Source organism: Lathyrus oleraceus, chromosome 1 (genome assembly GCF_024323335.1).
Source record: "Lathyrus oleraceus cultivar Zhongwan6 chromosome 1, CAAS_Psat_ZW6_1.0, whole genome shotgun sequence".
In the NCBI taxonomy this organism is placed as follows: Eukaryota; Viridiplantae; Streptophyta; class Magnoliopsida; order Fabales; family Fabaceae; genus Lathyrus; species Lathyrus oleraceus.
The window spans coordinates 104,686,778-104,714,255 of record NC_066579.1 but is presented as its reverse complement, the minus strand read 5'-3'; the positions used below and the strand labels follow the sequence as shown (position 1 = coordinate 104,714,255).

Below are 27,478 nucleotides of genomic sequence, written 5' to 3'. Positions count from 1 at the left end.
GTCATAAGGGATGACACCTCCTCTTGTTATCTAATTGAAATATGATTAGTTTAATAATTAGATTAAAAACGTTGTTATTTTCGTATATAATTAAAAAAAAATTAATTATTTTAAAAAAATTTGAAAAATGATGCATATACATGTCAAACTATTTTTACTCAATTCAAAACTAATCATTGCGAAAAATCAAAATATTAAATGATTCAAACTAAAACGAAAGTTCAATGGGTGAAATTATATAAAATATTTATTTTTTATTTATTGAAAAATCAGTTAACCAATTTTACATACTTATATAATAAGAAGAAAAAAATATGCAATATCTAAAATTCTTTACACCGTCCACCAATCACGAACGTGTATCCCACCAAATCACGTATTTTATTTTAAAATACTGATATTGATAGAGTGTTATAATTCAATTAGATGATAATGCAAAACTAATTTAGTACGCTACCTCTAATATGATATAATAATTAATATTAACTAAAATTAATCTAAATATATTAAACTTTATATTACAAAACAGAAAATAATAAAAAGAAAAAAAAACAAGTAAAAGAAGAGAGAATAGAAACTGAGAAAGAGATTTACGAGTTTAGGCTTCGATACAGATACGGTCCCATCCCTGTCTTTCCCTTTTCTGATTTTCTCTCTCTAAAAACCTCGCTCTTTCTTTCTCTCTCTCTAAAAACCTCTCTGTGTTCTCGTTTCAATCTCAGTTACCCTTTCGATCCGTTTCTCTCTTCACAATCTCTTCGATTCGTACAATGTTACAACACACAATCCCTAACTCGTTCTTAACTCATTCACTATCCTTTTTCCGATGATCATGGAACTCACCGAATCATCCGCGGCTAACCTCAACAACCTCCCGCTTCCGCCGCCGCAACCGCCGCAAAATCATCACAACAACAACAACCTCCAAGATACTCGTTCAATCCTATGCATCGACCTAAACGAGATCCCTTCACCTTCTTCCTCATTCCCTGAAACCCTACCTGACTTCACCATCGACATCGTTCGTACCTACCACGAAAATCCAGCGCCACCTCCCGGTGGTCCTGCAGCTCTTCCCGGTGGTACTACTTCATGCGCCGTGTGTTCTAAGTCCGGCGGAGGTGGAGGTGGTAATTGCTTAGTCTGTGACGGCTGTGAGCGGAGTTTTCACTTGGCTTGCGCCGGGATTCGAGGCGGCGGTGGTCGACAGGTTGCGGCTAGTATAGGAGAGTGGGTTTGCGGTGAGTGTTTGGCTGGTGGTGTGAAGAGTAAACGGTGGCCGTTGGGTGTGAAGTCAAAGCAGCTTCTTGACATCAATGCTTCTCCGCCTAGTGATGTTGATGGAGAAGAGTTGCATGATGCGAGGTATGGAAAACTCATGCACTCTTGTTGTTTTTTGGTAGTGTTTGAATGTTAAACCCTTTTACATGTTTTTCTTTTCTTTCTTCTTTCAGTAAGATTTGAATTTGGACATATATAAGTAATGTTAGTTTGTTATTATCATTCATAGAATTAAGCAGTTTTGAGATGGAAGAATGTATGTGGTTGTATTAATCAAATGTGTTGTTGCTGTGTTCAGAAACTTGTGTGTTTTTATTTTATTTTTATGTTTACTCTGTTTTATTTTTTAGTTTTGAATTGTTAAAGCTTAGAACACTTGTTTAGGTTAGTTAATAAATAGTTTAGTTGTTTTTTTGGGGGGAAAGTCCTAAATTGTATGAAAGAACTCTGGTGAGAATTTGGGAATCTAGGGCAGTTTGACTGGTAAAATGGGCAAGTGTGATTTTTTCTTCTTCTTACCAACCATGCCGACATGCATTCCCTTGTTAGTAGTCAACTTTGAGGAAGTCTCTCTGAGATAGATGTCATTCTTTTTGGGTGTAGATTATAGAAAAATGTTAGCCATTGGGTAGCGTCGTAGCGAAGCGGGAATAGGTTCCTAATGAAGAATCAAATCGAATCTCGATGTAATCACATCTGTCCTTGTAGATATAAAAACCAATGCCAGCTGAGCTATAAGTAGTTTTTTATAATAATTACTTAGTTGCCTCCACATTTTCAAATATTTGTTTCTATTTAAGTTTTCGTCCCATTTTAAAAAATATTTTCATTTAAATGCAACCCGAGAGTTAGACGTGATCACATCGATGTGTCGTTACGGAAGTCTATGCTACGTCATATTACGTTTCAATGTTGCTGGCATCATGTCTGCTATTGTGGCAATTAGCCCATTTCTGAAAGTGCTTGAAAACCCAGAAATAGCCTTAAATTTTAGTTTCAGAGATAGGTATGGGTTAGTTTAGGATTTTTGTTTCAGAAAGTAGGGTTTTAACGACGAACACCCTTTATAAACTGAGAACAGCCTTATCTCAGTTTGTAAGTGCCTCTTGCCAATTGCATTTCGCAGCTATCCAACCTTCAAGCTTTCTGATGACTTTCTAGTTACTGTGCTCTCCGGCTACCTTTATCTCGGTTTCTCTGTTGGTAAGCTGTCCAGCAGGTTTTTATATCTCATCATTTTTTGAAGCTTAAAATTGTTTGTTTCTTTGACTTCTGCGATTGTTCACTTTTATGTATAAGATCTGTAACTTGTTATTGTTCTTTAAGATCTATTCGGGATTAATGACCTAAGACCTTGAATGCAATTAAGTTTTCTAGTGTAACTTCTTTCTTCTTTTGAAAGCAGTAAATATCAAATCAAATGCACCTCTAGCTTTCTCTTTTGCCCTCCTTGTTGTAATGTTTGTAGGCTAATGTGATGAGTTTAGAGTAGAATTTTATTATGTTATTTCGATCTTTTGAAATCAACAGCGAATTGGTGTGGAGAATAAAATTACAGTTTGGGGGACTTTTAATGGATTTTGAAGGGTTTATTTTGATTGCGGAATTGGCATTGTAGTTCTTATTTTTATTAGAAATGGAATCGGTTAAGACTTCAGAATCACAAGTTTTATATGTGGGTTGTGCAAAGAAGTAGGGTAGAAAGTTTTGGATACTTAATGATGGATTAATGAGCCATTATTTCATAGTCCAAAGTGGTTTTCTCTTTTTATATCCATAATGGAATGATGGATAATGAGCCATTATTTCCACTGTTGACGAGGAAAGAGAGTGCTTCCCTGTAAGCGAGTTAAGTGCTATGCCAACCAGATTGACACGTGGCTCACTGCTAAACTGTCTCTTTTGCTACCGGTTATTCCATAAAGTGATTTGCCGTTGGTGAGTAGTAAGGCTCTTTTTGACCAGCCACAGGAAGTTTTGTGGCACGTGATAGAAGACCTTGGGGAAAATGGGCGGAAGAGATTCAATATTCTCTGATATATGAGTGAGACTCTAGTTGGGTAACTACGACACCGTTGCAGCAGCAGCAGCCTTGATGTATGGAAATGGCACAGTTAATCTTTGTAGTCCCAGTGCACTAGTAAAGTTAGTTTTTCTGCCAATAAAGGTGAAGTTACTTTAAAGAAGCATAAGAGACAGCACATCTTTTGTTTTTTTGTGTTGCACATAGTTTTAATAACCTGGAATTGACAATCTTTAGGGTGTTTGGTTAAGAATTTCAAAGTTCCAGGGGTAGGTATTCTGTAATACCACGGAATTGTTGTTTGAAATTTTGGTTCGAGCTCTATAAGGATATTCAAACAGAAATCAAAATCGGAATTATAGGCACAGTATCAATTCCAATTTCTAAGTTCTGACTTCATACTCAATTCCAGATATCTTATATGGATTTAGAGTTCCTCTAAAAATGTGGAATTTATTTTAGGCTGAGTTTTCACTGGATTTGGAAAGTCTAACACCTTATTTTTTAGTGGGTTTTTTTTTGATTTATTTTTTTTAAAAAGGGCTAGTTCTTCAGAGTATCAAGCTTGCAAATGCAAAACACTAGTTACCTATTCTTTGTACCCTTTCTTTATCAACAAACTGCTATTTCATGGTTGATTTTTTCATGCGTAAGTATTGCCGGAACTGGCACTGTTCCTTTCTGTATCAGATCAAATCCTACCACATGGTCACTACTCATTGTTGCCTTCAACAACAACAACAAGAACCAAACTTTATCCCACTAAGTGGGTCATTCAGCCTTCAATAACAAGTAATTTGCAATATGGTACTTGACTAGCTGTGTCCACGGCCAATTCTGTTAACTGTAAATTAACTAATATTATCTACTTACGTATCTTTTATCAGGCTTGCCAAGTGGCTTGCACTTTTCCTGTTTCAAATTACTCAATACATTTCAAACAAACTTCATATGTTCCCAGTTATTAGATTGCAACTCTGAGATGATTTCAGCATAGCATTATTAAGCATGCATGTCATACTACTGAGGTTCTTGATGTTTGACCTGTTAAATGCTAAGTTTAGTTAAACACTGCAATGCTTTGTTTAGCTTGATTGCCAATTGACGATTTTTGGTTTACTTTGTATATTATAAGCTTGAAACTGGTTCCGTCTGTCTCTTTTCTTTTGTTAAGGTGATAATTTAAGTTTCATGATTCCCAGTTGTTATAAGTAGTTACTGTTTACATTCACTTTGGTTTTAGAAAGCACACGATGGGTGATAAATCTTTTGGTACCAATCAATTTGGTGATCCAGTGACATATTCAACCTTCTACAATGGGAGTGCGTTTGGCTTGCAAAGGGCATCTGGAGTCATGACACATGCTGTTAGAGTGGGTTTTGAGGATATATTGAATCACACCCAAGCAATGGCTAGAAGCTTTGAGGAAGTACCATCTCAGACTCAGAGTCCAAATGAGTCAATTTTGCTGGCGCTTAGAGATTTTATATCTGAAAGGCATGGTGTACTGGAGGAAGGTTGGCGAGTGGAACTTAGACAATCAATGATCAGCCCTGACCTGTATGCAGTTTATTGTGCCCCCGATGGAAAGATATTTGATTCTGTGTATGAAGTAGCTAATTATCTGGGGCTGCCGCCTGGCTACAATTCCATGGAATCTGAAATAAAAAATGAAATGTCTCTTTCTTTAGGTGGGCCTCACATATCCAGAAAACGAAAGTCTTCTAGAACTCTGGCAGCCAATGGTTATGCAGAGAAGCAGGGAACGACGATCAATAGTAATTATAAGGATCGTTCTTCTGATGGTTTAATTATGGAATGTGCTAATGCTCAGGGGACTATCCCAAAAGCCACCGAGATTGGAAGAAAAGAGAACAGTCACACCGACCCTGATCAATCCACTGTAAGTGAATCTAATTGATATCTCCTCTTGTTTTGTTGTGGAAATTGTTTGGTTTTGTTTTTTCACACACTAATGCATAATGTTCATGAATTCTTATAGTGAAAGTAAAATTAGCTATTCCTGCCTGATTTTTTTTTTTATATGTTTCAGGATGGACTTCCTCTGCAGTTTCAGGACTTCTATGTTCTTTCTTTGGGAAAAGTTGATGGGAGACCTTCATATTATGATGTTAACCTTACCTTTCCTGTGGGTTATAAATCTTCCTGGCATGACAAGATTACTGGCTCTCTTTTTACGTGTGAAGTTTTGGACGGTGGTGATTCTGGGCCTATATTTAAGATTAAAAGGTGTTCATGTTCAGAATTTCCTATTCCAGATGGGTCAACCATCCTTTCAATGCAAAGTTGTTGTCAAATTGTAAGCGAAACCAATAAAGGTCAGAGAGAGGTTAATGATAGTATGGATTTTGATGGTGACGAGAGTATCCAGATGATCCTTTTAGAACCTCGTGCCCCAACAGAAAACGACATCTTAAGTTGTGTTGCCAGTTGCTCAAACGAAGCATATGCATCAGAAGGATTAAGGCCAGTTTCTGGTTCAGTTCAAGGTAATACTGGAAATTCATATGCTGGTAATATGGATTTTGGTGATGAAATTGGTGAAGTTTTGGTTGAAGAGCGGTCCCCATTCTCAGCATGGCAACTTATTTCTCAAAAGTTAGTCAGCGCTTGCAAGGATATCTGCAAGAAGAAAGGAACTCTTAAATTGTATTGTAAACATGTTGGAAGTGAAATGGGCTTACATAAATGGGGTTTAAGGAATGAAAAAAGGGATACCCACTTCCCTTCGTTGGATAAATTTTGTGGTTATCCTGGGTTTGTCAGCATTCCAGATACACTTTATGCAGACAGTGATCTGACAGATCTCTATGAGCTGTTAGGAAAATGGTTGGAGCAGGATAGATTTGGATTAGATGTTGAATTTGTGCAAGAAGTATTGGAACAGCTTCCTGGTGTGCAGGATTCTTTGCAATATGAACTTTTGAGTAGTAGAACTAACAGCTCTTTATTACCAACAGTGGAAAATGGTTTGCTAGTGGTCGAATGTAAAGGTCAATCAAAATTTCAAGATGAAGCAGCAGCTGTTCAAGGTTTATATAGAAGGCCTAAGAAGGCAAGATTGACTGAAAATTTTGTTAAGGAAGACCGATGTCCACCTCCTGGGAAACCACTGTGCTCTAGGGCTCCTACAGAACTCATTGGTGACATTTTTGAGGTATATATGTACCTGTATGTAGTGAAATTCATATCTTTATTTTTACACTCTTGCATTCTTTGTTTTTATTTTCAATTGCGATGATGCACAATCCTGCATTTTTTTTTGTTTCTGTGTTTCAGGTTTGGGAGAATTTAGATCGATTTCATGAAATTCTAGACCTGAAAGAACCATTGTTATTGGAGGAGCTTGAGAAGGAACTTATCAACCCATGGTTTGATGAATTAGAGTTCCCTGAGAAATTGGAGAGGGGAATGGGTAGAAATCAAGTTTTATGTTCACAAGGGGGTAATGATGATTGCCAACTAATAAGTGAAGCTGGTCCATCAGGTTCCACAGAAAGTTCTTTTATTCATATGGAAACAGAAGCTATGAAAGAGGAGGCCCAAGTTAAACTCGCATCTTTCACCTATGTCAGATGCTTTGGTGTAGCATTGACCAAGGCCCATAATTCATTACTAAGAGTTCTAATAAGTGAACTGCAATCAAAGGTGGCTGCTCTGGTGGATCCAAATTCTGAGCCCGGAGAGACTCGGGGTAGACGAGGAAGAAGGAAAGATATAGATAGTGCATTTCCTGCCAAACGAACCAAAGTCAATATGCTTCCTATTAATGAATTAACATGGCCAGAACTAGCTCGTAGATATATCTTGGCTTTCTTATCAATGGACGGTAACCTCGAGTCTGCGGAAATTACTGCCCGTGAAAGTGGTAGAGTATTTCGTTGCTTACGAGGTGATGGTGGTTTGCTGTGTGGGTCCCTTACTGGTGTGGCTGGGATGGAAGCTGATGCACTGGTAAGAGCTTAGATTTTGTCTTAAGACATGATGGACAAATTTAATCTTGACATTGTCTAATATGATTTGATACTCTCTCTCTCTCTCTCTCTCTCTCTCTCTCTCTCTCTCTCTCTCTCCTCCCTCTCCCTCTCCCTCCCTCTCCCTCTCCCTCTCCCTCTCCCTCCGGTGCTAATATATGGGTCTTGATCTAAACCTTTAGATTTTATGCCTTGCGGCTGTCGAACTTTTCTAGACTATAAGTATTTAAACTGAGTGATAGAAGTAGCACTGAAGCATTTTTCTTTTCTTTTTTATATTTAAAACTTTGCTCTCAGTTGCTTGCGGAGGCAACAACGAAGATTTTTGGTTCCTTGAGCAGAGAAAATGATGTACTCATCATGGAAGAAGATGAGTCTGATGCAAAGGACGCTTCTGAAATGAAATTGGCGAGTGATGGTAAAATTCCTGAATGGGCACAGGTGCTGGAACCTGTCAGAAAGCTACCAACAAATGTGGGAACCCGAATCAGAAAGTGTGTTAATGATGCTTTAGATAAGAATCCGCCAGATTGGGCGAGGAAAATACTGGAACACTCAATTAGTAAGGCCGTGTACAAGGGCAATGCATCTGGACCAACAAAGGTGCTCTTCAGTGTCACTTCTCTTTTATTGTATTTATTTATTTATTTTGTGGGTGCATGTACATAGAAATGATTAAGACTAGTGTGAAACTACTATTTTTGTTCCCTGGTTGCGATGATGACATGGTTTCACCATATATTTTTCCTTATTGTAGCATAGTTGTTTATTAGCTTCTAGTGTTTGTTTTGCGTGTTGTGATATGCAAGCAATCTTGTAACTTGTAGCTTTCACTCCACATGCATTCGAGAAAACCCTGTAAGGTATTTTGTATTACTCCCTTTTGTCGTCACCTACGTGATACACACATGGTATCTAATGGAATTATGGAAGTGTTAGGGAAGTCTTAACCATATGGTTAGTCAACACACACATATTTCTTCCCCTGTCATTACAGGAATTCAGTTCCATACTTCAAACTGTTCAGATCATCAAATGTACACTGACAAAACTAAAAGCTTCATGTTATTCTCTATATTACAGTGTGATAGATCATGTGGTTGAAATCATATGTTCTTAATTTGCATGGTTTTTTAATGAAGCACGACCCTGAGTGGGATATCCTTGTTGTTTATAAACAGAAAGCAGTTCTTTCAGTGTTGAAGGAGGTAACTGATGGAGTGCAGCCGAATACCAACAAGGAAAGGAAAAAGAAAATTGTTATATCTATTTCTGACATTATTATGAAGCAATGCCGCATTGTATTACGCCGTGCAGCTGCGGCAGATGATTCAAAAGTTTTTTGCAATTTGTTGGGAAGAAAATTAGTAAATTCTTCTGATAACGATGATGAGGGGCTTCTTGGATCTCCAGCTATGGTGGCCCGTCCTCTTGATTTCCGAACTATTGATCTAAGATTGGCTTCTGGAGCTTATGGTGGTTCTCATGAAGCTTTTCTTGAGGATGTTCGTGAGGTATGCGTCCTATCAAACTAAGACTCCCTAAACAAGCAGTCTGCTAAATATTTTCTTTAGATTACTCTTCCCTTTTAAGCTCCAAATTCTCTCTGCTATTATGGTATGTTTTATCCTCTTTGTAAAGGCTATTTTTATAGTGTTTTTATGTTTGCTTGTGTCCCATTTGAGTACATGGCTCAAGGAGAAACAGTGTTTCTTTCAAAACTCAAATACTGGCCTCTAATATGTTTTCTGCTAGATGCAAGTCACTCTTACAGTATATATTACTTTTGGACACTTGGAGGGCACTAAATTGTATGTTTGATGTTTTGCAGCTGTGGAGCAATGTTCGCGTTGCTTTTGGGGATCAACCGGATTTAGTTGAACTTGCGGAAAAGCTATCCCAGAATTTTGAACTTTTATACGATGAGGAGGTTGGTACCTTGATGGTGCATATGTAATCAGTAGCGTTCTCTCAATTATTAATTTAACATTTACATGTCTTGCTTGGGTACAGGTTGTCACTTATGTCCAAAAGTTTGCAGAGTATGCTAAAGTGGGATGCTTGACTGCAGAAATGAAAAAAGAAGTTGATGTTTTCATTGCATCAACAAATGATATTCCGAAGGCCCCTTGGGATGAGGGAGTTTGTAAAGTATGTGGCGTTGATAGGGACGATGACAGTGTTCTACTATGTGATACTTGTGATGCTGAGTATCATAAATATTGCTTGAATCCTCCACTTGCAAGGATCCCTGAAGGAAATTGGTACTGTCCATCTTGCATTGGTGGTAAACATTCAGCACAAGATGTCACGGAACCTGCAAAGATTACTGGAAAACGTAGTTGTAAAAAATTCCAGGGAGAAGTTATCTGTCTTTATTTGGACGCACTAACTCATTTATCGGCTGTAATGGAAGAAAAAGAATATTGGGAGTACAGTGTGGGAGAGGTTTGTTGATGGACAACCTATTTATGTTTCCTTATACTTTCACTCGGCTAATGCATATAAACCTTTTTATTATACTGGCAGTATGGTCTTCTATTCTGCACTGGATCTTTGTTATATTTTCCTACATACGTGCTACTACAAATTTTTTCTTTTGGTAATGGGAAACTGCTGTGAACTGACTGAATCTTAACAGGATGTTTTAGTCATATTTATTGCCCATTGACTTTTCCAATGGCTGGTTTTCATATCCTGATTCCCTTTGGTACACAGCATTCTTTTTATCTATAGTGGTTTTAGATCATCAAATATTGCTTACTAAGAAAAAACTCATTTTTTAGTTGAGCTATTATAAACATTGTTATGATGCTTGATTTGACTACTATTATCTAGTTGAAAATGTTCTGTTGCATGCAACTTGATTAATGATGGCATGTTGCTTATACTGCATCTTCTCTTTTGGTATTTGCTAATGTTTTTTTAATGGTTGCAGAGAACGCTCCTTCTCAAGTTTTTATGCGGTGAGTTGCTCAGCTCTTCCCTGATACGACAGCATCTTGAGCAGTGTGCAGAGTCATCTGTTGAGTTACATCAGAAATTGCGTGCACTTTCTGTGGAGTGGAAAAACCTGAAAATTAAGGAAGATGTTTTATCCACAAAAGCTGCAAAATTTGATTTGTTGTCACAAAGTACCAATGGGGAAGTTGGTCTTAAGGACGGGTTCACATCTTTGTTCTCAAATACAAGTAAATGTCTTTTTAAGCCACATACTGCAACCACCAATCCTAATGGTCTTGGGGTATTTGTTGATAGTCTACCTTCAGAAGAGATTCCTAAAGAGAAGTCTAGGTTCAATAGTGTTGATAAAAGCATATCCGTGACACATTCAGATTCTGATAGCCAAAATATGAATTCCATAGAAGGACAACTTAGGACTGTTCCTGTGGTTGTGGAGTCTCCATGTACAGATAAATCCCCCAAGTATTTTCCATCCCCAAATCATATGCCTCAAGGAATAAATGGTTACAGTGGAGCAACTCATATTCAGGGTATCCACCAGAAATGTGAGGTAAGGGATGTATCTACTTCTGCGTCATACCAGCAGCAGGGACAATGCGTGCCTGTTGAAGTTTCCCAAAATGCCGTGAATGAGTTGGAACCATACCACCTCGAGCTCAATACCGTCAAGCATAATATTTCGCTACTGCAGGACTCTATAACTAGCATAGGATCACAGCTGTCAAAGGTCCCTGTTCGCCGGGAATTTTTAGGTATTGATTCCATTGGTCGACTATACTGGGCTTTGGGTACACCCACTGAACGTTCACGTATAGTTGTTGATGCAAGTGCTGTTCTTCAGCATAGAAAAGGATTGTCAGTTAGCAAAGATTTTGTCGATAAGTTTTCTGCTCTGCAGCATTGGGCATTATCTGAGAAGGATAACTATAAGATGTTAGGGCTGATCAAGGACTGCTCTCCTTTGAGTTCGCAACCACTTAATGCTATAGGCAATAGTTCACCGTGGATTGCTTATGAAACTGATTCAGAAATCGAAGAGCTATTGGGTTGGTTAACAGATAATGACCCTAAAGAAAAAGAGCTGAGAGATTCCATTATGCTGGCGCCAAAACATAAACTTCAAGAGTTTGTTAATGCAAATACTGAATGTCAGGTTGATGACCAAGAGCCTAGAAATACACCATCTAATTCTCTTGTTACAAAGGCCACTTCCTTGCTGGAAAAGAATTATGGTCCCCACTTTGAGTTGGATAATGCTGAGGTAGTGAAGAAACAAAATAAAAAGAACAGAACAACTACTGATGAAAAGCTGTGTAGGTGTGAATGTCTAGAACCCATATGGCCTTCTAGGAAACATTGCTTGTATTGCCACAAAACCTTTTTGACTGATGTTGAATTTGAGGTACACAATGATGGCAAATGTGATGCAGGACTTATGGCCTTGGAGACGAATAAAGATAAAAATGGATCTTCTAAAGGAAGAGGGAACTTGAAATGTGATACCTCACTTGAAAAATCCAGAGCTTATGCAGAAACAGCTGGAACCTCGATCAATAAATGTTCCAAGCTAAATTTGAATTTGATTAAATTTTCAAATGAAGGTTCCTCTTGCCCATTTAATTTTGAAGATATATGTTCAAAGTTTGTGACAGATGATTCCAACAAGAAACTTGTCAGAGAAATTGGTCTTATTGGTTCAGATGGTGTCCCATCATTTGTTCCTTCCATATCTCCTTTTCTTAGTGATTTTATGCCATTCTTATCCCTAAAGGGCGATGACATTGTTGGTGGTGCCTCTAAAGCTTCAGAAAACCAGGTTTCTCAGGAAGACACTGATGGTGCTGGCATATGCCATGACAATAAATCAGGAAAATCCACTCCGAGTTTAGCTGCAAATGAGAGTAATGAAACAGGAAAATCCAGTAAATTAGGAGAACAAAGAGTTGGAAAGTTATCTTTTTGTAATCCGGCTTCAGATATGGGAGTCTATGGCTGCTGCGTGGTTCCTTCGTCGTCCTTGAGACCACTAGTTGGTAAAGTTTCTCATATCTTGAGGCAACTAAAGATTAATCTACTTGATATGGATGCTGCACTTCCTGAAGTTGCTCTAAGACCATCAAAGGCACAGTTGGACAGAAGACAGGCTTGGCGTGCATTTGTTAAGTCTGCTGAGACTATATATGAGGTTTGTCTAATCTGACTCTGAATTATGTATTTCTCCATTATCGGACTTTCAGCCATTCCAAAGCCACGTGTGATAGATTTCATTCCTTAGAGTTTCAATACTTCAGCACAGCTTGCTGAGTACTTTGTTAAAACTCGTTAGATAGTACTTTGTTGACTAGTTAACTCCCCATTGAACATTTACTCCAAATCAACAAGTAGATGTTTTATGTGTACTTGAACTTGAACTCTTATTCTGCTACTTTTCTAATCCAAGTAAATCACAGATTAAACTAATATTGCGAATGTTGATTGAAGTTTATTCTGATTTCTCAGATGATTCAGGCAACAGTTGCACTGGAGGATATGATTAAGACGGAGTTCTTAAGGAATGACTGGTGGTACTGGTCATCATTCTCAGCTGCTGCCAAATCTTCTACTTTGCCTTCCCTTGCTCTTCGAATATACTCTCTTGATTCAGCCATTATGTATGAGAAATTGCCCAATTCAAGTTTAACTGACAGCTCTGATCCTCCTGCCGTAGCAGAACAGAAACTGGCGATCACCGTGGATGCAGATAAAACCAAAGCAAGCCGGAAGTCAAACAGGAAAAGAAAGGAATTGGATGGTTAATCTCTCATACTGTATTCTTGCCTGAGAAAATCAGAAAGCTGGTCCACTTTTTGTGGTCTGATATGGCCATCGAAGGTTGCATGAGTTTGGGTGAAAAGGTCATGGGGCCAACCTCAGGTTATTATAGGGCGAAGCCGCAGTGCTGGTGTCATTTGCGCGCTTCTTGTACATATAGGTAAAGCTGACCTGCTAACTTGAATGCTCGTTTTTGGCTATATGTAGAATATGTAGGATTATCTGCTTTCAGAGGGCACCAGTATGAAGGAATTATGACAATGCGTCCAATTTTGAAATGGTTTTTGCTGCAGCTGTCCAATTGGTTGCTCCATACCGGGAAGTGTTATATTATATTTTTCATTTTTCTAGCAGATTCTGATCCATAAATGTATACAAATGGAATTAATGTAAAGAAGGAATAGAAGAAAAGAAGCTAAAAAAAAAGATGGAAGTCGGATAATGTTAAGTTGAGCAGTTGTAGGCAATATTTCATTCTTTAAACATTCTCTCTTTCACCCCCAAAAAAGTCCTGCACACGCATGCCCTTGATTGTCTTGGGCATTGCTGATGTGTTAGAATGCAGGGGAAATTTTAGTGTCAATGCATTTTTCCATCTGCTTTTTTGGACTAGCTTAGCTCATGCGAAGTTTTGTTTGATTTCTTTATGTGCATATGTTTCTATAATTCTGCTCTCTTCTCTCTTCTTGGTCGTGGGGTATAATTCTTATCCCTGCTTTCATGCTTATATTTTTTTGGCACCTATCAAAGGGCTGAATGTAGGTTGGACAAAACTATTTTGATTTCTGGGGTGTAGGTTGTATGGTTTCTTTAATCTGTCTCAGTTTTTTACTAGTTCATTAGAAATGCTATGGGCGTTATATCTGTTATGCAGCATCAAAATCTGATATGATATGAAATTTATTAACTAAGATTTCTTAAAATGTCATGTGACTATGTTCTGATGGTGTTAATGTGTTAATTTTTTGTTGAAAGCCTGGGCAGTATTTTCTAATCAAAGATTTAGTGATAGTTGGTCAATACATAACAATTTTCTATTGATCCATCCATTGCAAAAACTTTATGTATGATAACATGTTTAAATTTTTTAAATCTTATTCCTCCTTTCATTTAACATGAAACCATATCAAAATGTACTCTAAACCAATTATTTTCTGACCATGGTAGCAAAATGGTTTAGAATATCTTTCGTTGAGTCTGTTTTGTAGAAGAGGGAAGTGAAGACGATGATATGGATGATATAGATAAATTATTTACCTGAGATAGAAGGGTTAAATCTACACACAGCCACATACTTAACTTTAGGTTTTAACTTCAATAGTTTATTGTAAATTTGGAAGTACAATACAGGACGCCAATGACCAAATTACTGGACTTTTTATTTACTAAGCTTGGCTTAGGGACATTCCATATGCTTCCAAATTACATGATGCATCTCTAATTATACAACGTTCTTTCTCTTATGTAACTTAATAAGAAAGCAATGTTGCATCATGCAACATAATACATATTACCCCACCAATTCAACCCTTCTCCATCATGGTTTTGTTGCTCAGTTTCAGATGCAACAAACACATCAAAACAACACCTCCCATCATCACTTCCATCATCTTCCTCTGATTGAACTCTTTCAATAGGGGCCACACATCCACCATAGTTGTCAGCTGGAAAGTACGAATCAACACTGTCGATAACAACATGAGGACTACCCTCGTCCACCACCGCACTTCCAACACTTCCAGAACTCATGTGTTCATCCAACTTCATGCCGAAAATCTGAGCGATATCCACCGGAAGTGGATCAACTTTATTTTCTGACAAAGGCTCTTCAAGCATATCTTTAGCTTGAACTTGAAACTTCTCATTTAAGGAAACCACCTGAAAAATAAATAGTCAACATGTTATTACGTAAAAAGATAATCCAAACTTCAATTTCCACTTGTTAGCTATTTTATGGTCCACCTTTCATACATTCTTTTAAAAAATTCATCAGTCTTTATCACAAAATGAAGTCTTAAGCATATTTTGAGTAATCTAAAAAAAGTATATTCGCATAGTTACTTTGAAAAGGCCTTTATTTCAAACCAGGTGGGGTTCAGAACAGATGCTAAGTTTTGATAGTATGTGATTATTATAGTGTAGAATCTTATGTGTAGGACCTCTTTTGATAGCTCCCAATCACCTTCTATGGTAAGTGGAAATTTGCTTCTTATGATGGACTTCTGATTGTGAAGCCACTAGTTCTAATTTCTATCCCATTCAGAAACTCAAACCCACAACTTTTGACAGACAACTTATATTCTATTCTTTACCTTCTTTATGCATAACTCTAATCATTGTAGAGTTCACCACATTCTCAGTTTGCATATTTAGCATAGCCAAATCTAACTATTAATAGCAATACACTTTAATACGCGTAAATTCTCTTATATATATATGATTTTAATCATAACTACTTCTAAAGTCACACATATGATGTCTCTGACGGTGTATAAAAATTAAAATCGACATGAATATAAGTACCTCAGATTTGAGTTTCTCATTCTCCTTAACAATGGAATCATATGTTGAAAGAAGGGAATCATAGGAAGACTTAAGAACATCATAATCTCTTTCAAGTTGTTTTGTCTTCCATCTAGCCCTGCGGTTCTGAAACCATACAGCCACCTGTCTAGGTTGCAACCCTAGCTTCTTGGCCAATTGAGTTTTCCTCTCTGGCTCAAGTTTGTTCTCTTCTTCAAAGCTCTTCTCTAACAGATGGACCTATTCATCAAACCACACATTTATCCACAAAAACTAATATTAGTCTTGTTGATGATCAGTACTACCTACGAGTTCCATTCTTTTTCGGTGACCAAAATCTTTCGGTAGAAGCGAGAAAGACTAAAATATATTATTATATATTCAATAAGTTGAACTCGCTCCTCCTGAAATTTTTTGATCATCCACCTAGACAAACACTGATAAATGGTTTCAAAATCAATCATTTGATAGCTACAAAATCAAATTACAATTGAAAGTCAACCCTTCTTTTTTCAACATACTGCATTAAAAGCTAAATTCATATCATAACAAAGATTCACATAATTCTGTCATTGTTAGAGCTTCAACATAATGAAAAGACGAATACCAATACAAATTAATTCAGGCAAACCAACCAACCTGCTCTGAAGTGAGGCGGCGCTTCTTCTCCGGCGACTGTTCCTCGTAATACTCCTCATCATACAGTTCATCCGGCGAACTGAAGAAAGGTCTCCTCTTTGAGCCTTCCTCCATGCTCATCATTGACCTTCCTACTTTCATTTCATAACAAAATTCAAAAACATTAAAAAACTCATCAATTTACATCAAAAACTTCAATCAAAACATCTATATTACAAATCAAAACCCTAATTTCTAATTCATTATTCCTCACAACCCAATTCTAATACACAACCAAGTTGCTTCCTTTAACAAAAACCCAATTCAAACCATGCTTTTTTCTTACAAAAAAAGCAACTTTTTTCTGCTCCTAAATTTCCCACCATCCAAACAGATACAAATACCATTCTTACAAAACAAATCAAACAAACAACAACAATTCATCCAATCCAAATAAAAGGGCAACATGAAAAATGAGAAAAAGAACAGAGAAAATCACCTCGAAAACCAAGATCAGCATTCCCAAGGAAGAGCATGTTCATGTTGCTGTTGTTACCACGACAAGTAGAGGTATCAAAGTAAAGACGACCAGACTCCATTTTTCAACTTCAAAGGTTCAAACTTCACTTTAAAGGGTGTGCTAAATTCTCACTTTTACTAGTAATTTTTGAGAACTAGAAACGATTTTTTGTTTCTTTCTAATTCTAATTCTAATTCAAAGTTGGTATTTTTATTGAATTATCTTTGTTGGGGTATGGATTAAAAGATCATTAACTTATGACGGAAGAAACTAGTTGTCCAAAGCAACCTAGCCGGAGTTTCTAACGGACATATGCAAGATCCCATCATGCACAGTAAGATCAAAACCACCGCTTCCGGTGGTCTTCTCTTTGCTTCAGTTTCGAACTTTGAGGGTTCGCCGGAGTTAGAGGAACGAAGGTCACCGGAGATGGGTTTTCCGGCGGGATTTTGTGGTGTGTATGTCAGCCTGCAACTGGGTGTCTTCTGTGGCTAAAGTTTTCAGAGCATAGGACTGTGGGTTTTATAGTAGTTTCTTCGTTATTGAAATTACTTAATTACCCTTAAAAGTTGACTTTTTCTTTGAGTAATACTAGATTCACCAATTTACCTCGGAGATTTTATCTATTAGATCTGTTTTCTTGGGGCTGACACATACTCTCTCTAAATCCCCATATTCTACTATATCTTCATTTTTCTTATTTTGTTCTTAAAGTATTGCAAAATTTAGTTGAGAAATGTTAAAAATTATATTTAATTAAATTAAATTGAAATCGTACAAAATTATATTTGATTAGAATGTTTTAAAGTCACTTTATAATAAAACCGCGTGGTTCATTTTAGTTTGTTGTGTGTAATTTTTAAATTAAAATAAATCAAATCAAATAGTATTATGTTACAATTCAAATTTCATTTAACCCACATTGAACCTAAAATTCAAATCTATTATACTTTAAGGTTATAATATTCTCTTATTCACATTAAGGTTTTAGTTTCAACATTCTCAAATCTCTCTTAATAGTATCGTACATTCTTCTTATAATCTTTGTCATATCGTCTCACATCTTCTACTATAATCTCTCATCTCTTATGTTATTTGTTTTTCACCTTCTCACTTTTATGTTATTATTTTCTCTTCTAATTACGTTTTTATCGCACATTTCTTCTCTAATCTCGCATCTCTTATATTCTTTCTTTTTCATATTCTCTCATCTATCCTTTCTCCATTTTTCTTTTTTATTTAAATATTTTTATATTATTTTATGCTACTATTTTATTTTTTTATTCCATTTTAATCTAATCTGATGTTTGTATATTGAATGAGATTTTTTTGTCTAAATATGATGATTTTTATTATTACATTTGATAATATATGAATGATTAAACATAAAGTTATGTTGTTCTCAATAAGTGAATGTATAACTCAACAAAAATCTTGTAAAAATCCGAACTAACTCAAACCAAATTGACTTGATTTGGTTAAGTTTTATTTCTAAAAGTCAACCGAACCAACTTAAACCACATTGATTTGATTTGGTTCGATTTTATTTCTAAAAACCAACAGAATTAAATCATATCACATGCTTTTTTCTATTGTGGCTCAAATGATTTTTAGCGTCAAAATCTCTCAACGCATCACAAACACCCCTAGACACGATTGAGCCGAGTTAACATTTGTAAATCCTATTAAAAAAATCAAAGTTTAAATAGAATATTTATACTCGGGTCCAACCTTTTTGAAGTCTTAATTGATCAGTTAACATACTTAAAAGTCTATTTTATTTTATTATTTATAAATAATTAATTTAAATAATATTTAAATAAATTAAAACACCAACAATATTTAATGTTTATTTGCATTGATTTAACTAAACTATTAACACAAATTTTGTGAGAGTATTTTCTTAAGAAAATTTATGAAAATAGTTTATGATATTTTTGTAAGGAACTTTCGGTCCATTTTTATAACTTTTTTTTATCAAAATAATTAGATTTTAAATTTGTATGTTTAATTTAAAGTATAAAATGCAACACCAACAACAACAACATAATAATAATAATAATAATAATATATTTATTCATGTTTATTTTAATAGGTCGGTCTAATAGGTTTAAAATATATTTTTATGCCCTAAGGTTTAGCCTTTTTAATTAAATAGGTTTATAAAAAAATTAATCATTTTTTATTTAAAAAAATATTGACCTGTCATGAGTATGTGTAGATTAGGCCGTATGCCATTACTAGTTAACCTGATTTATTCCAATCCTTACGCGACACAATAATTCTATTTACTTTGTTGTTAAACGAATCAATCTACATTTAATATAAGAATTTTAATTACCATAAAATAATTACATTTTAATCATGTATTAAACTAATTAAACAACTATTTTAATGCCCTTAATTAGCATTTTGTGTGATAATTATTTGACTACTTGATATAAGTAATTATTATTATAATTAATTATTATGATTTTATAATTTTTTTATTAAATGTAATTAGTTGACTAATTCAATTTTTAAACTCACCACAGAGAGTCGTAAATTCTCTCTCTCTCTCTCTCCTTCTTCTTTATTCTTCTTAAAACCCCACTGAATGAAATAATGTCAATCTATAATCAGTTAACCAAATGGTATAACCGGTTACAAGCCCAAAAAAATTTATATTTTTATGTTATTTTATTTAGTTGTTTTGTTCCCAATCATAATGTAACCTTTGAATAAATCTATATGATGCATTCTCATCCTAGGTTAATCTCTCTCTCTCTCTCTCTCTCTCCTCATTCTTCTTTATTCTTCTTGAAACCCCACTAAATGAAATAATGTCAACCTGTAATCAGTTAACCAAATTGTGTAACCGTTTAGAAGCCCGAATTTTATACTTTTATGTTATTTCATTTGGTTGTTTTGGTTCCAAATCATAATGTAACCTTTGTATAAATCTATATAATGTATTCTCATCCTAGGTTAAATCTCTCTCTCTCTTTCTCTCTTTCTCTCTCTCTCTCTCTCTCTCTCTCTCTCCTTTTTCTTTATTCTTTTTGAAACCCCACTAAATGAAATAATATCAAATGTAATCAGTTAACCAAATGATGTAACCGGTTATAAGCCCGAATTTTATACTTTTATGTTATTTCATTTGGTTGTTTTGGTTCCCAATCATAATGTAACCTTTGTATAAATCTATATGATGCATTCTCAACCTAGGTTAATCTCTCTCTCTCTCTCTCTCTCTCTCTCTCTCTCTCTCTCTCTCTCTCTCTCTCTCTCTCTCTCTCTCTCTCTCTCTCTCTCTCTCTCTCTCTCTCTCTCTCTCTCTCTCTCTCTCTCTCTCCCTCCTAAAACATAAGAATTTAATATCATTGATAACAAGATCCATATCTCTTTCATCCTTTCCCTATACTCTAAATATAAGGATGCTCGTAAAATGGGTATGTGCACGACATGAGCAAATACCCACTAAAATAGGTGAGTATGAGCACGGGTACGGGTACCTTAGCACCCACCCCATCTCATATCCGCACAATACATATTTATATATTTTTACTTTTATTATTATATACACATGTATGTTTATCACTTTTATTGAATAAATCACTATTAACATTGTACGCATTTTAATATAAGAGTTTGTGTATTTTTTAACTCAACAATAATATCCTTCAATTTTTAATTAATATTGTTAAAAACTTAAAATGATATGATAAATTGTAATTGATTGATAATTTTTTATTAGAAATATGGGTAAACGAGTATGAGTGTGGTACTTAGATACCCATAGGATAAAAATACGAGTACAAACGTTGATCCCCATGCAAGTATGTGTTGGAACATAAAACTCAAAATTGAAAATTGAAGGTTCAACAATGGTGGAAGAAAAGAATATTGGAGAAGATGAAGTTGAGAGAGAAAAATAGAGAGAATAGAGTAATATTTTGGATGAGTATATTTTTGCATTAACCTTGAATTGGGATGATACAAATGTATTTATACATTGGGAATAAAAGCTATAACTAAAGTGACTCTAAAGAAAATAAAATCTGTTAATTTTGGAAGGGAAAAAAACAGAATTTTAATTTTCAATTAACACACCACCTCACTTTAGTTATTCCAAGTCCACCATGCTCAAGCACTTCTTTAGCCTCTTGAACACATCATTTGTCACACCCTTTGTCAACAAATCTGCGACTTGGTCTTCGCTTCGGCAATAGCTCAATCTAAGCTTTCCATCACCAACCAATTCTCTCAAATAATGAAACCGCGTCTCAATATGCTTGCTCCTTCCGTGTGCAATCGGGTTCTTCGCAAGATTTACAAACAGTGTGGTGGCAACATCATCACCATATCCCAATTCCTTCAATAGATTCATAAGTCACATAGCTTGGCACGCACCTAACGACGCTGCAATGTACTCGGCCTCACAAGAAGAGAGTGCTACAACCGGTTCCTTTTTCGAACACCAAGAGATTGGTGTACTACCAAACATAAAGATGTACCCCGCCGTCGATTTTCGGTCATCTTTATCTCCGCACCAATTGGAATCGGTGTAGCTAAGTAGATTGCACTTACGCCCCATGTCCGATGCGGGAAAGAGAATTCTGCAACCAAGAGTACCTTTCACATATCTAAGGATCCTCTTGACCGCCGTCAAGTGAGACACCTTCGGTCTCTCCATGAATCTACTCGCAATACCGACACTAAAAGCCAAATCCGGTCGCGTATTGCACAAATACCGTAATGATCCAATCAAGCTCCGGTAAAGCGTTGGATCGACATCATCATCCTCATCACTTTTGGACAGCTGCACTCTAGCCTCACAAGGTGTAATACAAGCATTACAATGCTCCATATCACACTTCTTCAAAATATCTAGAGCATACCTCCTTTGGTGCATAAGCAGCCCCACTTTTGACTTGTGAAACTCTATGTCAAGGAAGTAATTCATGACACCAAGGTACGTCATCTCAAACTCTCTCATGAGCTCACTTTTGAACCTCGAAACACTCTTGTCATGGCTGCCCGTAATCAAGAGATCATCAACATACAAGCAAAGTATAATCACACCATCATTCGTATCCGATCTCACATAAACTCCATGTTCGGATACACATCGTTTGAAACCAATGTCAATAAGAAAGCCGTCAATACGTTTGTTCCAAGCTCTTGGAGCTTGTTTCAAACCATACAACGCCTTGTGCAGCTTGTAATACTTCATCTCTTGATCTTTTATCACGAAACCGGGTGGCTGCCCCACATAGACTTCCTCAACAAGAGGACCATTCAAAAACGCAGATTTGACATCCATTTGGTAAACCATCCAATTATTTCTATGCACAATACCAACAACCAAACGAATAGTCTCTAATCTAGCCACCGGTGCGAATACCTCCTCATAGTCTATACCTTCTCGTTGCAAGAACCCCTTTGCCACTAATCGAACTTTGTGCTTGATTACTTCACCTTTGGGATTTGCTTTAACCTTATAGACCCATCGCACACCTATCGGTTTCTTTCCAAGTGGTAAATCGACCAACTCCCAAGTACCGTTCTTCTCAATAAATTCTAGCTCCTCTTTCATTGCACATATCCACTTAAGATCACTTAAGGCTTCTTCCTCATTTACCGGTTCGGATTCGGCCATAAGCGCGAAATGAACAAAGTCACCATTGTTATTCACTTCGTTATCTTGGAATCTTTCGTAATCTTGGAGTCTATGAGGCAAGGCTCTTTGCCTCACTGGTCTACCATCATTAACAACATCATTTTGCACTACTGTAGGTGCTGGTACAGCTGTGTCATTAGCCTCAGGATCAGAGAATTCAAAAAACTGTTGCTGCTGCAAATCTTCTCTGTGTAACCGGTTACTGCAATTTGGATAACCGGTTACTGCTGTATTTTCTGTGAGTAACCGGTTACTGCTATTTGGGTAACCGGTTACTTCAGCATTTTCTGCATTTTTTACTTCATCAAAAGTCACATCCCGGGTTATGACGACCTTCCGATTTCTTCCATCGAACAACTTGTACCATCTAGTAGAGTGATATCCTACAAATATCAATTTCTCACCCTTATCATCCAATTTCTTCCGAAGTTGATCGGATACATGACGATATGCAATCGATCCAAAAACGCGTAAATGATTCAAATTTGGTTTGAAGCCACTCCAAGCCTCTTCCGGTGTGAGTTTCTCCAGCTTCTTAGTGGGACACCTATTTAACAAGTAGGTGGCTGTATACACGACCTCACCCCACAATTCCTTAGGCAAATTCTTCCCACAAAGCATAAAACGCACCATGTTCATTATTGTACGATTTTTCCTCTCGGCAGCCCCGTTTTGTTGAGGTGTATACGGAGGCACCACCTCACGTACAATTTCCTCAAGATCACAAAACTTCCCAAACTTACTAGAGGCATACTCACCTCCACCATCCGTTTTGAGAATTTTGAGCTTCCGACCGCTTTGGCGCTCCACCATGGATTTGAAATTCTTGAAAACTCCAAATACCTCATCTTTTCTCTTGATAAGATATGTCCAAAGCTTCCTACTAAAATCGTCAATGAACGTAACAAAATATCGATTGCCACCATAAGTCTCTACTTGCATCGGTCCGCAAACGTCAGAACATACCACCTCAAGTAAGCCTTTGGTTCTTCGAATCGCATCTTTGCTAAACACATTCTTGTGTTGTTTAGCATTCACACATTACTCACACAATTCAGTTGGAATACTAATGTGTGGCAGCCCCGTTACCATTTCACTTTGTTGCAACTTTCTTAGATCCCTAAAATTAAGGTGACCAAGACGGTAATGCCATAACCACTCATCTCTACTTGCCGCGGTAGCTAGACAACGATGCTCCATAACCTTTAACTCAACCTTAAAGGTTCTGTTGGCAGCCATCAGCGTTTTTAGAATCAACACACCATTTGAATCTAAAACGCGTAAAATCTTGTCCTCCAACCGAATTTTGTATCCTCTTTCAAGTAATTGGCCAATACTTAAAAGATTACACTTAATTCCCGGTATATACAAGACATGTTTGATCCTCGAATGTCCACCATTCCTCTTTCCGATCAAAACATCTCCTACCCCTTCGGCGCTTAAAGTGGTGTCGTCGGCAAATTTGACTTTACTTTTTGCCGCTTGATTGATTTGCACAAACCAATCTTTTCGACCCGTCATATGTGTTGAACAACCGGAATCCAAGTACCACTCATCTCTCCCTTGGACTCCATCACGAACGGTAACCAACACATTTTGATCCGAATGCATTTTCTCGCTATTTTCCGGAACAATACAACTGCTGTCCCGCAAACTTTCACTCCTGTAGCTGCTGCCCGGAACATCCGTAATGCCATAACTCCCCTCCGTGATCATTACTAGAAGTGTGTCCTCATCATCTACCTCTTCCCTAGCAACCTTGACTTCATTATTGTGATTCTCGTTCGATTTACCACGACACGAATTTGTAAAGTGTCCAAACTTTCTGCACTTGTAGCATTGAACCTTACTCACATCACGCTTCTTGAAACCATTGCTATGACCACTATCCTTGGAGCTACATTCTCCTTTTTCACTCGTCGAATGCTTTGAATTTTGCGAATCATTTGAACCAAAATTCTAAAAATTTGATTTACCTCTCGCCGCAAATTTTCCTTTCGACCTCTTATTCTTCTCATTGAAACGCGCTTGCAAAGCAATCTCCTCTTTGGCTTTGTCGGCGCCTCTCTTATCCATCCTTTGTTCATGTGCCTCTAACTAACTTTGCAATTCATCCTTGCTCAAAGTTGTTAGATCCTTTGATTCTTCAATAGCCACAACTATGTTGTTGAAACGCGGCGTTAACGAACGCAATACTTTCGATACAACATTCTGCTCAAGAATCGTTTCCCCACAAGATTTGATTTGATTAACTAACCGGGTAATGCACGTAATGTAGTCGTTGATCGTTTCTTTGTCTTCCATTTGTGTTAACTCGAATTGTCGCTTGTAAGTTTGTAACCTTACAACCATCGCTTTGACGACACCGACATATGCTTTCTCCAAGATTTCCCATGCTTGCTTCGCCGATTCACAATCGTCAACCTTCTCTAAATTGTCGTTATCAACACAAAAATGAATCAAGAATAGGGCTTTGTAATCCTTCTTCTTCTCTTCTTTGTGTGTAGCTCTTTGAATGTCGGTAGTCTCTGCCCCTAATTGTGTAACTCCATTGACGACGATCTTAAGCACCTCTTGATAACCAAACAAAACTCATTTGTTTTGCCCATTTATCATAGTTCTTCGAATCAAGAATCGGGAGATTGGTGGGAATTCGATCATTGGAAACGGTTGCCATTGTTGCAACGGATTAAGATCGATAACTAAGGCTCTTGATGCCAAATGTTGGAACATAAAACTAAAAACTGAAAATTGAAGGTTCAACAATGGTGGAAGAAAAGAATATTGGAGAATATGAAATTGAGAGAGAAAAATAGAGAGAATAGAGTAATATTTTGGATGAGTATATTTTTGCATTAACCTTGAATTGGGATGATACAAATGTATTTATACACTGAGAATAAAAGCTACAACTAAAGTGACTCTAAAGAAAATAAAATTTGTTAATTTTGGGAGGGAAAAAAACAGAATTTTAATTTTCAATTAACAGTATGGACTCGGATACAAGGATTTTTTCAAATCGCAGATATGGATGCAGGTACTATAGTAGCATGCATAAACATTATCCATTGTCATCCTTACCAACTTTTAATTACTAATATATATGTTTTTTATTTTTTACCATACTATTTAAATATAATTTACATGAATCTGAACAAAATGAAATGTCAACTCAATCATTAAAATTGTTGTCTAACTGGTAAGGTGATTCACAATATACACCTATAAAAAGTTTGTTCATAATGCAAGATGTATGTTCTTATATGAGTTATGAAAACTCAAACTGATATATGTTACAATGTGTAAACTAAATATTTGCATTAAGCATATAATATTATTTTATGTTACTTATTTAATTTTTAGATTTTAGGAAGCTACCTAGCCACCACTTTAAAGTTGGCTATTTTAAAGTATGGTTGGTTTTACTATAGTTGCACTAGATGTTCTTTAAAAGCAGTAAATCTTAAAAATTTGTATAAGTGTGCATGTGGAGAAGAAGTGGAACAACCTATATCAAGGTTAACTTATTTTATATGATTTTAAACTCATATCATATTTTATATCAAAGTTCACTTCCCATAATTATCTTTGGTATGTAATATAAAACAAATACAAAGTTGAAATATATGTCAACAAGGGTGATATTAAGTATTTATTTGTGTTTTGGGATGATAATTGTGATGCTATTATTAGGAAAATAGTCTATGATATGTGTAAAACAATGTTTGAGGTTTAATATTCTTAATGAATAACACATTATTTGTTAATATATTTTACATAATGAATGTTATTATATTCTAATCACAAATTTTGATTTACACATGTTTTATTAAGATGAGAAAACAATCTTATGATTTATCCCGATGATCTTGATATCCTGTTGCATAAGAAAATGACATATAAAACTAAGGTTCAATCAACTTTTAGTTTAGAAATTCTCAATGGATGAGACATTTATTCAAATTGAGAATTACTTCATTATTGATGAGGTATACCATTTTTTTTTAATATTATAGTAAAATATAATTGATTTGATTTATGTTATATGAATTATTCTTTTTTATTAATATGTTTTTATAATATTTGCAAAATCAGTCTCAACTAAGATCTGCAAAGATTGTTACAAGTGAATAAATATGAATTTTTCAGTTGTAAGTTAATAACTTCATTACTTTACATTCTTTACAATAAAAAGCTACTCCCCTACATGCATCACATAACTCAATATTTAATTCTAGTGTTGTGATTTCCAATCTCACAATTTATATATTCATCATTTTCAATAAATAAATAAACTCCCACTAATTAAATGAGAATTTTATATTTTCAAGATATTATGTGAGTAAAATCAAACTTACGATCAAAATCTTCATATTTAATTGTTACAGTGCTGTCATTTCATTATGTCCATGTAATTATGATGTGATTGAACAATCATTTTATCATTTCTGAGAAATAAACCTGTTTCGACTAAGCATGTTTTATATCGAATTTTGATGATATGTTTCATATCCCGATGTGTTGTAATATGCCTTAAAACCTCAAGGGAGAAAAGAGAAGGAAAAATGACATATTTCAGTACTAACATATCAGACTTGTTCGGGAATCCGTTTATTAATTGGTTGTATTTTGGGCTTTTTTATGGAGATGTGGGATTTTAGAAATTATAAATATGTATCTCTTATGTTATTGTATTGAGATAATATTGAGAGATAAAGAGAGAAATAAGGGTTTAGGGAAACTTTTGGAGTTATCTAGAAAGATCAAACACTACTTCTAAACACTTTGGGTTTGTGTGATTACTATATTAAGAGTTGTAGAGATTTGGAAACACTTGGGTAATCTTGTAACAACTTTTGGAGCATAGTTAATTTGAGGGCTGCTCTCTCCCTCTGATGTAGATCATTTGATCGAACTGGTAAATAAACCTTTGTGTTTCTCGCATTCTTTTATTTTCTTATGTCAAGTTAATTCACTTTCTTATTGCATTAAAGATTATTATTGATGAATGTCATTTATTTGCCATTGTTCTTTGTCCCAGACAACAAATTTCTTGGTGTGATTGAACTTTGAATAATTT

General features: G+C 35.8%; 3 protein-coding genes across 5 annotated transcripts; 1 reads left to right on the top strand and 2 right to left on the bottom strand.

The window, feature by feature from the left end:
- Nucleotides 1-570: 570 nt before the first annotated feature.
- LOC127119833 (methyl-CpG-binding domain-containing protein 9) lies at nt 571-13,687 on the top strand. Of its 2 annotated transcripts, none has more exons than XM_051050172.1 (10): nt 571-1,365; nt 4,548-5,208; nt 5,359-6,483; nt 6,606-7,280; nt 7,598-7,903; nt 8,482-8,814; nt 9,132-9,230; nt 9,314-9,748; nt 10,239-12,449; nt 12,764-13,687. In XM_051050172.1, exons 1-10 carry the CDS (start codon nt 827-829, stop codon nt 13,058-13,060), a joined length of 6,681 nt encoding a protein of 2,226 aa, XP_050906129.1. In that variant the 5' UTR covers nt 571-826; the 3' UTR covers nt 13,061-13,687. The 2 variants fall into 2 exon arrangements, with proteins under 2 accessions (XP_050906129.1, XP_050906137.1); XM_051050180.1 differs by having other exon boundaries at nt 1,225-1,365; nt 4,601-5,208.
- Nucleotides 13,688-14,367: 680 nt separating this feature from the next.
- LOC127119846 (homeobox-leucine zipper protein HAT5) lies at nt 14,368-17,244 on the bottom strand. 2 transcript variants are annotated; one of them, XM_051050194.1, is made up of 4 exons: nt 16,716-17,244; nt 16,238-16,371; nt 15,599-15,838; nt 14,368-14,953 (listed from the first exon to the last, which is right to left on the bottom strand). In XM_051050194.1, the coding sequence occupies exons 1-4, from the start codon at nt 16,813-16,815 to the stop codon at nt 14,567-14,569; spliced, it is 861 nt and encodes a 286-aa protein (XP_050906151.1). In that variant the 5' UTR covers nt 16,816-17,244; the 3' UTR covers nt 14,368-14,566. The 2 variants fall into 2 exon arrangements, with proteins under 2 accessions (XP_050906151.1, XP_050906159.1); XM_051050202.1 differs by having other exon boundaries at nt 16,238-16,368; nt 16,716-17,243.
- A 6,195-nt stretch (nt 17,245-23,439) lies between these two features.
- LOC127094097 (uncharacterized) lies at nt 23,440-24,474 on the bottom strand. Its single transcript, XM_051032968.1, has 2 exons — nt 24,375-24,474; nt 23,440-24,305 (listed from the first exon to the last, which is right to left on the bottom strand). The coding sequence occupies exons 1-2, from the start codon at nt 24,472-24,474 to the stop codon at nt 23,440-23,442; spliced, it is 966 nt and encodes a 321-aa protein (XP_050888925.1).
- Nucleotides 24,475-27,478: the final 3,004 nt, after the last annotated feature.

Coding starts and splice junctions, on each gene's coding strand:
- LOC127094097 (XM_051032968.1), bottom strand. CDS start 24,474: ATGGATAAGAGAGGCGCCGACAAAGCCAAAGAGGAGATTGCTTTGCAA. Junction 24,306..24,374: donor AGGAAAATTTGCGGCGAGAG/GTAAATCAAATT, acceptor CGAGTGAAAAAG/GAGAATGTAGCTCCAAGGAT.
- LOC127119833 (XM_051050172.1), top strand. CDS start 827: ATGATCATGGAACTCACCGAATCATCCGCGGCTAACCTCAACAACCTC. Junction 5,209..5,358: donor CCGACCCTGATCAATCCACT/GTAAGTGAATCT, acceptor TATATGTTTCAG/GATGGACTTCCTCTGCAGTT. Junction 9,231..9,313: donor AACTTTTATACGATGAGGAG/GTTGGTACCTTG, acceptor GCTTGGGTACAG/GTTGTCACTTATGTCCAAAA.
- LOC127119846 (XM_051050194.1), bottom strand. CDS start 16,815: ATGGAGTCTGGTCGTCTTTACTTTGATACCTCTACTTGTCGTGGTAAC. Junction 15,839..16,237: donor GCCGCCTCACTTCAGAGCAG/GTTGGTTGGTTT, acceptor TTTGATGAATAG/GTCCATCTGTTAGAGAAGAG. Junction 14,954..15,598: donor ATGAGAAACTCAAATCTGAG/GTACTTATATTC, acceptor TTTATTTTTCAG/GTGGTTTCCTTAAATGAGAA.